The sequence below is a fragment of the Conger conger genome, chromosome 10 (genome assembly GCF_963514075.1).
Source record: "Conger conger chromosome 10, fConCon1.1, whole genome shotgun sequence".
Lineage (NCBI taxonomy): Eukaryota > Metazoa > Chordata > Actinopteri > Anguilliformes > Congridae > Conger > Conger conger.
The window spans coordinates 15,968,974-15,982,386 of NC_083769.1; the positions used below are offsets into that span (position 1 = coordinate 15,968,974).

The 13,413-nt window shown below is 47.2% G+C and overlaps 1 protein-coding gene across 1 annotated transcript in view; it reads left to right on the forward strand.

The window, feature by feature from the left end:
• Positions 1–527: 527 nt before the first annotated feature.
• Positions 528–13,413, forward strand: part of LOC133138703 (pleckstrin homology domain-containing family G member 4B-like) — a 45,471-nt gene continuing 32,585 nt past the window's right edge. Inside the window, exon 1 of the mRNA XM_061257668.1 lies at positions 528–796. Within this exon, the coding sequence (XP_061113652.1) occupies positions 794–796 (3 nt within the window). The 5' untranslated portion in view covers positions 528–793. The remainder of the gene's footprint in view (positions 797–13,413) is intronic.

The window sequence follows — 13,413 nt, forward strand, 5'->3', positions numbered from 1 at the left end:
TTAATGGAGGACAGCCGCTAAGAAACTCTGAGGGGGAGTGTGTGTGAGTGTGTGTCTGTGTGTGTGTGTCTGTGTGTCAGAAGGGTCAAAGAGAGAGTTCAAGCTTCTGTTGCCTCCCTGGTCCATTCTGAAGAAAAGAGAGAGAGAGAGAGAGAGAGAGAGAGAGAGAAGGAGAGAGAGAAGGGGAGAGAGGGAGGGAGAGAGAGAGAGGGGGAGAGAGACAGGGAGAGAGAGCGAGAAGGGGAGAGATAGGGAGAGAGACAGAGGGGGGAGAGACAGAGGGAGAGAGACGGGGAGAGAGAGGTGGTGGGAGGGAGAGTAGCTGCTGAGAAAAGTCTGTAAAGACTTAAGGGGGATTTCCGCTGAAAGGGAAAGCTTTCCTCCGCCCCCTGTCAGACTCTCTCTCTCCCTCTCTCCCTCCCTCTCTCTCTCTCCCTCCCTCCCTCCGTCGCTCCCTCGCTGGCATGCACTGCCCTCTCTCTGACTCTGGCTGAGAAACCTTGCGTGTAGCGGGGGGAGAGGGACGAGAGCCAGCGCTCAGCCAGCTGCGGACCTGTGTGGGTGCGACTCTCCACTCGCGCTTACGGACGCCAGGAGGATGGGCCAGGCGGATGTCTCCTCACACCGAAATGTAACAAACAACAGTCTTTATCTAACACAGCTTAGCCGGGGCCTAGCACTGCGGACTGAGGACTACATTAACTTCATATAGGATATCCGAGAAGGACTTCCTGGACCGGACTCAAGAGAAGAAGATGACCACTCACTGGATAGCTGAGATACTTTAAGAGAGATGGTAACCACACCTTTGCATTGCTTGGTGTTTTGCGTATGTGTGTGTGTGTGTGTGTGTGGGGGGGGGGGTTCTAAAATTCCAAAATTACTTCAGGAATGCACTTGTCAAGCATTGTCACAGGAATCTCTTGCTGTTGATGTTTGTTATTTTTCCTTCAACTTTCCAGAAAGCTCCTGACAGCCTCAGTGTGTGTGTGTGTGTGTGTGTGTGTGTGAGCAGCATGTGTGTGAGCAGCGTGTGTGTGAGCAATGCATTTCATACCGTATGTCGCAGCAGGTGGACACCCCCTTCACTAGTGCTTGACAAACGCTGTTGTTCACAGTTTTGCTGCACCTTCCAGTTTATGGTAGTTACAAGGCTTGGAATTTGACTTTCACGTGAGAGATTTGGGTTTCCATGCCTACTTAAGAGTAACAGGACAGCCACTGTCTTTACCACTGTGCATTCTTTCGAAGCCTGCCCTCCTCGTTAAGAGAAAACAACGGCCGGAAGATAGAGCGTTTCTGTATGTCGCTCCGGTTTGCAATCGCGGCAGACTTTCAGCTCAGACCAATGATGCACTGTCTGCTCAGCAACCTCAAATCACTGAAGTGTTTTCCACGCTGAAGCCAAAAGTTGCCACCCCCCCCCGCCCCACCCCCATGAGGTCATAATTCCTGTGTTTATGTATCCACTTGTGTTATCTCCGTGATCGTGAGGGCTGATTAGCCGTCGACCGGCAGGTTGCGTGTTGGGTTTTAATTTGATTACATGGCAACATGAGCAGAGATGATGACGGCGATAGAACTGATGTCTGCCTTAGAGTCTGCTGTTAGGAACCCTCAATATAAGTGGGTTTTAAGTTGGCTTAAATTGCCTGACTACGGGTCTTGCAGTCCACCTCCAGTGACTCAAGAGGACATGATTGGTGTTTTGGTGTGATAACTCTCCATTTCCAAGACTTCTGAGGTTGTAAATATAACACTTGCTGTTGCAAACCCAGTGATTAGATTTTGTCTGAATTTGTTCTTTTTCCACTATGATCACCTAGTTTTCGTTTGGTGGGGCACTGGCACATATTGTGAGCTTTTGAACTTATTTAGAAATGTTTTACTTTTTAAATGGAAGTTTGTGAACATGAGTATGTGTCTGTCGCTCACTTTCTCACACACATACACACGAGGACATACATTCATACTTAGACATGAGCACATACACTACCGCTCACAGACATGTACACACACTCTGTCTCTCTGTCTCTCTCTCTCTCTCTCTCTCACACACACACACACCGGTTTTCTCACACACAAAAGACATACTCTCTCAGATACAGTACACACGCACAATGACACACATTCACACACAAACACACATTCTCTCGAGGACATTCTCACATTTCACATATACATCAGAGAAGATATACACACATTATACAAACGGTTGTCCACTAATGTACACACAATGCTCACACACACGCACTCATGCTCACTCACACACACGCTCACAAACACACACTGGTGCTCACACACAGAGAAACGCACATGCAATCATGCTTACACACACACACACACACACAATACTCTTATCAGGGGCAGTAAGTAAGATTATTATTCAGGTGCAGACACTAAAAACACTGGCCTAATGACCATCCACTGCCACCGATGTAGCCTTTTGAATCACCCTTAAAGCTCTAAGATTCACAGCATTTAACATTGTGCAGCATACCACCGTTACACAATACTCCATTTCCTCCTGGTTTCTCCAGCCAGACACAATATTGCATTTTGAAACTTTCTGTGAGGGAAATGGCTGCTTGGGCACATTCAAAGTTTATGTAAACCAACTGTAGCTTTCACAGACGCGGCTGTGAAAAACGATACCGCGACTTTCGCTTTGGACCCTCGTCAAACCAATCAGCTCCCAGCAACGGAATTCACCGTTAATGTTTTTCTGGAAGACTTCTGAAAACGATGTTCAGGTATGAAAGAGCATGACATAGTGTGTTCAGCTGGAACTCACATAGCTGATAAAACATTTCAGGGACCCTGTGAAGCGTCCTGTTTGAAGTCAGCACAGGCATACGCTGCAATTTACAACACCTGAAATTATGCATGCTGTGCCGTGTGTGCGCTGCGGTTTAATTGAGCTGCGATTACAGCTCGTTACGGCTCGCGTGAGTCCCTGCAGTGCTGGGTTGCCAGGCTTGTTTTCTGAGCTCGCGTGAGTCCCTGCAGTGCTGGGTTGCCAGGCTTGTTTTCTGACATGGGACCCATCCGCTGTCTCTGTCGGCAGGACCTCCCGTCTTCAGAGCAGAGGTCTCAGACTCTACTTCCGTGTGTATTGCAGGTCTTAATTCCAACCAGTTAATGCTGCCTTAATTGATTCAAATGACTCATTCAGCCATATGCATTTAAATGCATTAAAGCACAGAATATAAGCAACAGTAAGACAACACAAATAATATATTTCACTTCATATAGGGTAATTTCATGACAACTCAACATATTTATGGTCCACATCATCCCGCACGCAGATTTGGCCTTATAAGAAACCCCTGCAACCAAAATTACACTAGTCTTGGACTGTTAATCTGGGAGATATGGGCAAAGTTTGTGCTAATTGTTTGGGCTAATTTGCATGACTCCATGACTTTGACTTGCCCTATATCTATTACATCGTAAAGAAATGGTTCTTTTATCACTGCATAGGCTGTCACCAGATAAAAAAACATTTGATGCTACTACAGATAAGTGATGGTATCTCGGCAATGACTCAAATATCCAAGACCAAATTTTCTGGAGATGATATTGGCATAGATTTCAAGATTGGAATCACTCATAACTGCCTCTCCGGGGCACTCAGTTTAAGATTAGCACACACACAGCCCTCCATGGCACTGAGAGACCAGCACACACAGCCCTCCATGGCACTGAGAGACCAGCATACACAGCCCTCCATGGCACTGAGAGACCAGCACACACACAGCCCTCCATGGCACTGAGAGACCAGCACACACACAGCCCTCCATTGCACTGAGAGACCAGCACACAGCCCTCCATGGCACTGAGAGACCAGCACACAGCCCTCCATGGCACTGAGAGACCAGCACACACACAGCCCTCCATGGCACTGAGTTTGAGACCAACACACACACACAGCCCTCCATGGCGCTGAATTTGAGACCAACACACACACAGCCCTCCATGGCACTGAGAGACCGGCACACACACAGCCCTCCATGGCACTGAGAGACCAGCACACACACAGCCCTCCATGGTACTGAGAGACCAGCACACAGCCCTCCATGGTACTGAGAGACCAGCACACAGCCCTCCATGGCACTGAGAGACCAGCACACAGCCCTCCATGGCACTGAGAGACCAGCACACACACAGCCCTCCATGGCACTGAGAGACCAGCACACACACAGCCCTCCATGGCACTGAGTTTGAGACCAACACACACGGCCCTCCATGGCACTGAGTTTGAGACCAACACACACACAGCCTTCTATGGCACTGAGAGACCAGCACACACACAGCCCTCCATGGTACTGAGAGACCAGCACACAGCCCTCCATGGCACTGAGAGACCAGCACACACACAGCCCTCCATGGCACTGAGAGACTAGCACACAGCCCTCCATGGCACTGAGAGACCAGCACACAGCCCTCCATGGCACTGAGAGACCAGCACACACACAGCCCTCCATGGCACTGAGAGACCAGCACACAGCCCTCCATGGCACTGAGAGACCAGCACACACACAGCCCTCCATGGCACTGAGTTTGAGACCAACACACACACACAGCCCTCCATGGCACTGAATTTGAGACCAACACACACACAGCCCTCCATGGCACTGAGAGACCAGCACACACACAGCCCTCCATGGCACTGAGAGACCAGCACACAGCCCTCCATGGCACTGAGAGACCAGCACACACACAGCCTTCCATGGCACTGAGTTTGAGACCAACACACACACAGCCCTCCATGGCACTGAGTTTGAGACCAACACACACACAGCCTTCTATGGCACTGAGTTTGAGACCCCTGCTACAGAAGCATTTTGCAATCGCAGCAAAAACCACAGCTACACCATTAAACCATTCAATTAATAAACGACTCCCAAATGGGAAGAAATCTCAGGAGGAACCTGGCTATAGGGGTATGCCCATCCTCCGCTGGCCTATAAGTTGAGATGGTAACATTTGGTCTATTAAACTTGTGGGTAAACTAGAAAGCCCATATGGAGTTCAGAGGGCAGGGGGATGAAACTGTAGATTTAGGATGTATCGAAGCGTGGGCTGGTCCAGAGGAGGAGCGGGGCTGCAGCTGTCCACGACCGGAGAGTGGGGGACCGGGGTTCTGGAGGTCCGTCTGGAGTGACCCATGAACCGGGCGGAAAAAAGAAACAAAGAAGGCTGTTAGGCATTAAATGTATTAGTACATAGAATAACATGTCCTCATGCACAGAACACAGAATGTGTTCACATACCAAAAAAAACAAAAACAACTGTGACTCATCAAGATTTCACTCCTCAGCCTGTTACAACTCGTCACAGCTCAACAGTAATCTCATCTGTCCTCTCTGATTGGCTCTTTCCACCAAGCATTGCAGCATGGGTGTTAATTGGACATGTTGGCAAGCTTCCCTGTCAAGCCAAACCTACATTTTTTCCCCAACTGCTACTAAATAACAAATCTCCATGTAAAATAGAAAAGTGTAAATTATACTCAAATTAAAGTTTTTTTTTCCCTTGAATGAGGACACTGTAGATGCAGTTGGGTCACATCGAATTCAAAGTTGTGGTTTTCAGTAAAATTTGCAAACAGTTTAAGCCTCCATTTTACAGTCAAATCAGAGAGGGGGGAGGGTTGGGTTCTTCCTCTTCCTCCTGTTTTATAGTGTGGCACCTGTCATTGTCACTGCTCGCTCACACCTGCACACAGTACACACACACACATGCAGACGCACACACATACCCCAAGTCGCCATCACAAACAAGCATTCTCACTCACGCACACTAGCGTTGACAATTTCACAACAGTCAAACTGAGATTCATGTCATAAAGTCTGCAGCTTTAGGGCAGTGAAGAGATGTTTCGTACTCGGAACACAATCATTTAGCTGCAAACCGGCCGGTGTTACCAGCGGCCAGCCGAGAGACATTCTAAGATTCCTAACCGCTACAATTTATAACATAATGCCACTCAGCCGATACACTGCAGGCACTCTCCTTCAGAGAGCTGGGAGAAAAGAAGTCTGTTTAGCGGTGATTTAGCGGTAGTCCAGGGCGGTGCCACCTCCTCCACGGTGTGTTTGTAACGTTTGGTAGGTGTTAGCGGAGCAGGGCCACTGGCATAAACAACCCACCCCCTACCCCTCAGGAGGGCTGCGCTGTCCTGAGCACAAAGGGGACACTATCTCCGAAAAGCGTGTTTGGGTCCTCCCAGCCCGGGCCTGGGTGGGGTGGGGTCACGGGGGGGTGGGACACAGCTGCCTTTCAGCTCTCCGTGTGAACCCGGCCCTTCCAAGGAACTGCTGTGTTCCAGCGCGTGTGTTGTTCTGAGCCGGTGCCAGGGTCTGGTTTAGGGCCCGGTTCTGTCAGGTGTGCTCTGGTCCATGGGCTCACAGGTGTGGTTGGCGTATTAGAACAAGCTGGCACATGGCTGGTGAAGACCGGTCCCTCCGGAGTGCTGGGAATCTTGTGAAACCTTTACTGGGAGGAGCTGGATGAGCAGCAGAACTTTTCTCACTTTAACCAATCAAAATTTATTGCGGTTTTTTTTTCCGTAAATCTTGAAGTCCCCTTCTTCTATCACTGTTGCTTTATGCTGAAAGTTTCCAAACCTTCAAGGGCTGCCCAGGAGAACGCAATGGAATTCCGGAATATTCCAAGGCCCAGGTTTCTCTGCTGGGACAGCTGCTGTTTTCGCTGAGTTCTCAAACCTGTGTGGAAACTTATTTTAAAGCCTAAAAGGGCTCTCACAGGGGGTAGGTGGGCTGCTTTGAGTTTGGTTCATATTCACTGGGGGGAAGACATGAGACACTGCTCAGTTATGACGAATAGAAACTCTCGCCCCCCCAGGGTGGAAGGTTTGAGGGGTGGGGGCTGTCCAGACAGATTTATTTGAGAACTTGGAAAATGTTTTTTTTCAGGTTGTAAATAGAGAAAATCTGAAGCCTCTTTTCATCTGAGGATTTAGGCCGAAGGTCGCAAAAACAGTTTACATTCCTTGACAACAGGTCCCATACGGTGTCCCGAATTGTTCTGTATAGAACTGAATCTCCAATGTCATATTTAAAATGCAGGGAAATTTCCCTTGGCAAATCTCCCAGAAACAGCTGCTGCTGAATGAATACTGGATACTGGATGAATGCTGGATGAATACTGGATGAATACTGGATATCATTTTATAAAGTGTAGACTGAGGAATCTGAAATGGCTCACTTATGTTCAACTTCTGCAGTATGTGATTGGATGGAAGGAATACGGGATAGCCAATAGCAGACCTTGTACTTGGGATGTCCTGGAACGCATGTCTCTGTGTAAGAGCACCATTGGCTAGAAGCCCACACTGCCTACTGCACTACAAAACAGAAAATTGTACAAAATTCAATTCAATTTTTATTTGTGTAGCACTTTTTCCAAAGAGATTTGTCACAAGGCAGCGTTACCAAGATAAGGGCCTGAATCCCACAGGAGCACGACCAGGGTGACAGTGGCAGGAGAAAGTCCCTGAGCGGTAACAGCAAAAAATGTGAGCAGAACCTGACCTGGTGCCAGCATAACATAACATAACCAGGTCATTGGGAAAAGGCTGATGAGATAATACATGTACACAAAACAGAAACAGAGCTCTTGGCACAAAGGTTTTTGTTGATCTGTACTCCACAATTTTGGATTTGTAATCAAACAATTCACATGTGGTTACTGTATGGATTTTCTGCTTTTATTAAAGAGTAATTTTATACATTTTTGGTATTACAGCACCTTTTTATACATATTCCCCCATTTCAGAGCACCATATTTGGAACAAATGACTTCACAGGTGTTCCTGATTCGTCAGGTGTGTTCAGTTTCTTCTTCTTAAGTGCAGGTAAAAGAGAGCTTTCAGTATCTAGTCTCTTTTTGATTGCCTTTGGAGTCTGTCAGTGGCATTTGTCCAGAGCAGACCAGAGATGTGCCAATGAAAGTCAAGGAAGCCATTATGAGAAATAAGGAAAAACAGTCAGAGACAAAGGCAATTGGCTTAACAGAAAATAGGCTTACTGATTTGTTTGCTTACTGAAACTGTTTGGAACATCATTTTGAAGAAAGAGAGCCCTGGTGTATGTTTGGGATCATTGTCTTGCTGTGTGGTGAAACACAATGAGTTTGGAGGCATTTGGGTGAATTGGAGCAGATACGATGCTTCAATACATTTCAGAATTAATTCCGCTGCAGCTATCAGCAGGTACATCATCATTGAAGGCAAGTGAGCCAGCACCTGTGGCAGCCGTACATGTCCAAACTATAACACCCCCACCACCATGTTTCATGGATGAGGGGGTATGCTTTGGATCTTGGGCAGTTTGGCTGTGTTTTCCTCACCACATTACCTCTGGGTCAGGGATTCTCTTCCCAGTTTTCCACATGACTGGCTCTGGGTTTATATGCATTTCTTGGTTTCCTGGTTCAATTCCCTCTGGGAAAACACACTTCCGTACAGTGCTCTGTGAAACTTTCACTGTAAAGATTCCAGATTTCAGGTTTTGATTGATTGATTGGCTGACTGATTGATTGGGAGAATGGTTTCGTGTGGGAAAGGAATCTGAAGCTCCTCATTCACTGGAAATGTGCAGTATGCGAGACATGGATTGGATGGGAGGAGTTAGGGTCAGCCAATAACAGGCCTTGTTTTTGGTATGCCTTGTCGTGCCCTTATCTACATGTGAGAGCACTGTATGGGGATGTACCTGTCCCTGCCTCTCACCTGAGTCCTGCCTTAGGGTCTGTGGAACAGGTGACCATGGCACCTGTGCAATTCAGGACTGTGATACTGTGTGATTAACATTATGTTCCATGGTACACAACCTGATCTCACTGCGTTTATTGGCCAAACAACAGGACAGGCAGAATATCTGGCACTGCCGATGGTCCTAGTTTGACTTTTTTCTTCTTGCTAATTTCCATGACTAACACCCCGGTCTGTTGGCTGAAAGTGAGGATTACCCAGGATCAGGTTGATTCGACTGGAATCCTGCCAGAGTGAAATCTGAAGATAATGTTGTGTTGCAGCGGCGTGGTCAGGATTTGCAGGCCACGGAGTGTCAGTGAGGACCGGCGCTGTAGCTGGACGTTCTACCAGACCTGCCACACTGAAGTCCTCTTCAGCCTCCTCAAAACTGATGGGGGAGGTCGGCTGACATATAAATGAGGGGGGGGGGAGGTGGATTCTGGACTTCCCCAGTTTCAGTAAGAGCCGAAACTGCCCGGCGCTTTGACAGGCGACATTAGTCTGGAGCTCAGGGCGGGCAGATCCAGCCCTCCCTTTGGAAGGCGCTCTTTATTTAGGGGCATATTCTGCCAAAGCCCCTGAGCCTGGCCTACAGGAGACAGGACACAAAGGAGGCACTGTCCCACTGTGCTTCACGCCCTTCCCGAGTGGCAGAGGAAAAACATGGAGGTAAAATAGGGGATGATGAGGAGGCATTTTTTAACGCAGCTGAAAACACCCTCTCACCCCTTTTTTTGTTTCGATCATTTCATGGCTGATGGGTCTGTTATCTTACCAACAGAGTCTAACTGCCCCCTGTCTGCCTCATACATGCACATACACACACTCAAGCCCACACATATATGTACACACACTCAGACCCATGAGGGCTGACAGCATCCAGCAATTTTTGGCCTCCACCAGACACAACCATTTCATACGCTGGGCTTGCTGGCCAGGGGAGGGAATGGTCTTCTCATCAATTTCCTAACATGTGTCAGTTCCACGTTTTCACTGCAAAGTCAGGTTTTGTCCATAAATTCAAAAGGTCATTACTTTCTACTTTCTGATTTGTGGGGAAAAAACACTGTCCGAAACTTAATCTGCACTGTATTTGGAAGCTTTCCTTCAATATTAAATCACTGAAAGCAGTCAGTTAAGTACAAATAACTCAGGCATGCAGGGAAAAAAAGAGGAAAAGAGAAGAAAAAAGTGAAACCCGGCTGCCCAATCCTGCTCCTGGAGCTCTCTCCTGCTCACCTTATTCTACAAATTAGCAGCTCAAAGACATTTCTAGTTGTTAAATGAGGTGTGCTTTGTTGGGTTTGGAGTGAAAACCTACAGGACAGTAGATCTCCAGGAACATGGTTGCGCAGCCCTGCTCTAGCTGTGGAATGAAGTGTGTTTTGCTTCGGTTGGAGTGTAACCTGCAGGACAGCAGATCTCCAGGAACAGGGCAGCACTGCTGTAACAGGAGCAGGGGCAGATGTAATGTCCGCCTGACTAAGGCTTTGTTGTATCTGTGGAAAAACCCCTCCCACAGATGCATTGTGCGCAGTCCAGAGCTGCAAAAACACAAATCACACGCACAGCGGGAGCTGCAACTGACTGCCCCCGAGATGTTAGTGTAATCGGGGCAGTTATGTCTGGGCGGGGGGAGAGCGGGGGAGGTACCCGCTCCCAGTCTGACAGGCCATGAGTCACACCTGAATCACTGCCACATCGTCTCAGCTTTTCACACACACGGGGCGATCGGCTCGCCACATTCGTTTTTGTTTCGTTTGGTTTTTTGTTTGACGCTAAAGAGCATGATATTATCGTCTTTGTTGTTGACTTGTGGTTGGTTGTTATGGCTCTCTCCCAGCATGCAACACGGGAACTTTGATGTTGCAGATTGTCCGGAAGACCCTGGTCAGCCAGGGGTGTGTGTGTGTGTATGGGGGGGATTATGGAACAAAAGGGGGCCGTCAATAAAATGCAAGGGGTTTTCCAGAGAAAGCCAACACCATAACTCCACAACACCATAGAGAAATAGAAAATGGAAAAATTGTCAAGGCAATTTGGGGAGATGTCTCTGCGTTTCAGATGTTTTTTGTTCTTCCACACAAAAATATTTTAATTTGTTTATTTGATGGGGACTGTCCAATTTACACCAGTGCGATGCCAGGACAGGTGTCACTTTCACTTGTCCAGTGTGTATAGTACTTGGTAATCTGTAGCACCTGCCTACAATGTGGATTTGGCACAGACAGCCTTTCATGCCCAAGAATGCTCTTCCACAACTAGAATAAATTAGGACGCTTGTATTTTGTTTCTGCGGGTCATGTAAACTGACACCTGGGATTACCAAATACAAAATATTGACAACTAGATTAGTCAATGTAACATAACTGTTCAGGTGAGTTTTGCAGCACAAAAATAGATGAATCATTTTTAAGGGTGTTAATACCCTTAAGCGATGGAGAAGCAGATTTCCAGTATATGAGTCCCTAGAGAGGGATTGGGTTAATTCAGTAGCCCTCCGGGCAAAGAGAAGGAGATAGCAAAATATGTTACTTTTAAATGTTGGCAGTGATCTGCTGCTACCCTTTCCACAAGTTCTCAGGCCTCCATGACTCTGGGTCAACAGTGCAGAGTTTCCCTGGAGTAGAGCCCTGGGAAAAACCAAAACCAATCTCCTGAGGGAACCTGAACCAGCACCTGAAGTTCATCATCATCCCAGTTGATTGGGTCTTGCAGATGCCTGGCGGGACGGTTTCCCAAGGGCCCGTATCCCTGTGTTGTCCACTTCTGTGAATGCCAGCTCGTCCGCCATCGAGGGAAAAATGCAAATCGTTGGTGGAGCTGAATGCTGGGCCTATCCAAGCATGACAAGGAGGAGCGAGACCGAGACAGACGGAAGCAAGCCGACTGGACCCCATGAAAGTGCTTCTTTTTGCCAGCTTTCCCTCGCTGGCTTATCTCATGTAGGCAGCACCTGTCCCAAGAAAAGCATGTCAGGGGTGTCCTGCCAATTAATGGGTGCTGCCACTCTCAGGGGCTGGTAAATGGCCACACCAGGACATTTTTGGAGGAGCAGGGCCCCCCACAGAGGTCCCGCCCTTGTTTCCGCTGGGCGGGTTGGATGAAATATGGACACCGCCTGTCCTTACAGACTCACACAGCTGCCAGGAGGGGGTGCTAATCTCAAACGTCTGCCACGGCCGTAGGCGGTCTTTTCTAGAACATGGTACAAAGTTTGCAGCTGCGTGTGTCTCAAGTTCACTGCTTTGACAAATCTAGCAATGCACTTTAAGCTGTCACTTGATTCCATGAACATCCATATACCATATTATCATCCATACTGGGATTACTCCCTGGGCAGCATTAAGGTGGATGACACCTCACCCAGTGAGGCTCATGTAGCTGGATGCTGAAACCAATTCAGCTTCAGTGAAATTCTGCATTCAGATGTATTTTAAGACCTCTTCTACCCAGCTAAGTGCGCACATGCACCCTCTCATAAAACAAGCCATGGGTGGAAGGATGGGAGCAAAGAAGAGGAAGGTAAATCACTTGAGCTAAAGGTGTGAGCTCTGTTAAGTGTGGGTTGCCATGTCAGAGGTGAAAGGTCAGAGGAGTGCAGTGATGTGGGATTGTTGTGTTAAAGCTTATCACCTCCACCCCCTACCGTTTGTCTTTTAAGGAGGCATGGGCGGTAAAATCCAAGGAGAGGCGTTCCTCATGCATTTTAGTGCACAACTGAAACAGTATGATTAGGCGCCAAGTATCGACTTGTTTTTGTTTGCCTTGGACAAACAAACATACTGGGACTGGTGAATCTTTGTCAAACGTATTCCAGGTACATTTGCTTTGACCTTGATGGCATAATGCAACTGTGCCATGACAAATATATTTTCATTTGTTGATTGATTGGCAAGTTGATTAAGCAATGTGCAGCCTACGCAACCCCCCAGTCTGTGTTACACATACCATACTTTGATCTCTGAGAACATGTCTTCATGGCTGACTTTCCTCTTTTTCCTCTTGTTTTTAATACATCTGTCTCTTGTAAAACAGAGATTGGCTTCGAAAAGCACAGAAGATGAAATGTGAGTCTTTCTCTCAATTGTTTCAGCATGTTGATTTTTCCCCATGCAGCTGGCTGGTAGAAGATTGCAGAAGTGTGATAAAGTATGAATCAGACTCCAGTTCTCCTGCATTAGCATGACTGCTTAAAACAGACTAGAGCTGTCAGCTCAGCCTTCGGTTCACATCTGCATCTTTTTACACCCTTAACTCCTTAACTGGCAATATAAGAGAAAGCACACATTTATCTCTTTTTCTTATTTTTTTAAAAACCTGACAAAAATCTCTTCGGGCACCATTACTGCCTTTCAAAATTAAGATCCGAACATCATGTAATATTTTGTTGCAAGGCTTTTCACATTTTTCACGTCATTGGTTTGTTGTGGAAGTTTTGGGTGTTCATTATTTAGTATGAAATTATACGCACTTTCTCACTACACTGTAAATCCCCACCCAGACATACACGAAAATGAATACAATTTAAATAGATTCCTACGAAACATCCCAGCAGTCACTTCTAAGGGATACCATTTAACGACTGAAGCCAAGAATAACATCTTGTAAATCTTTAATGTGTCTTTTTT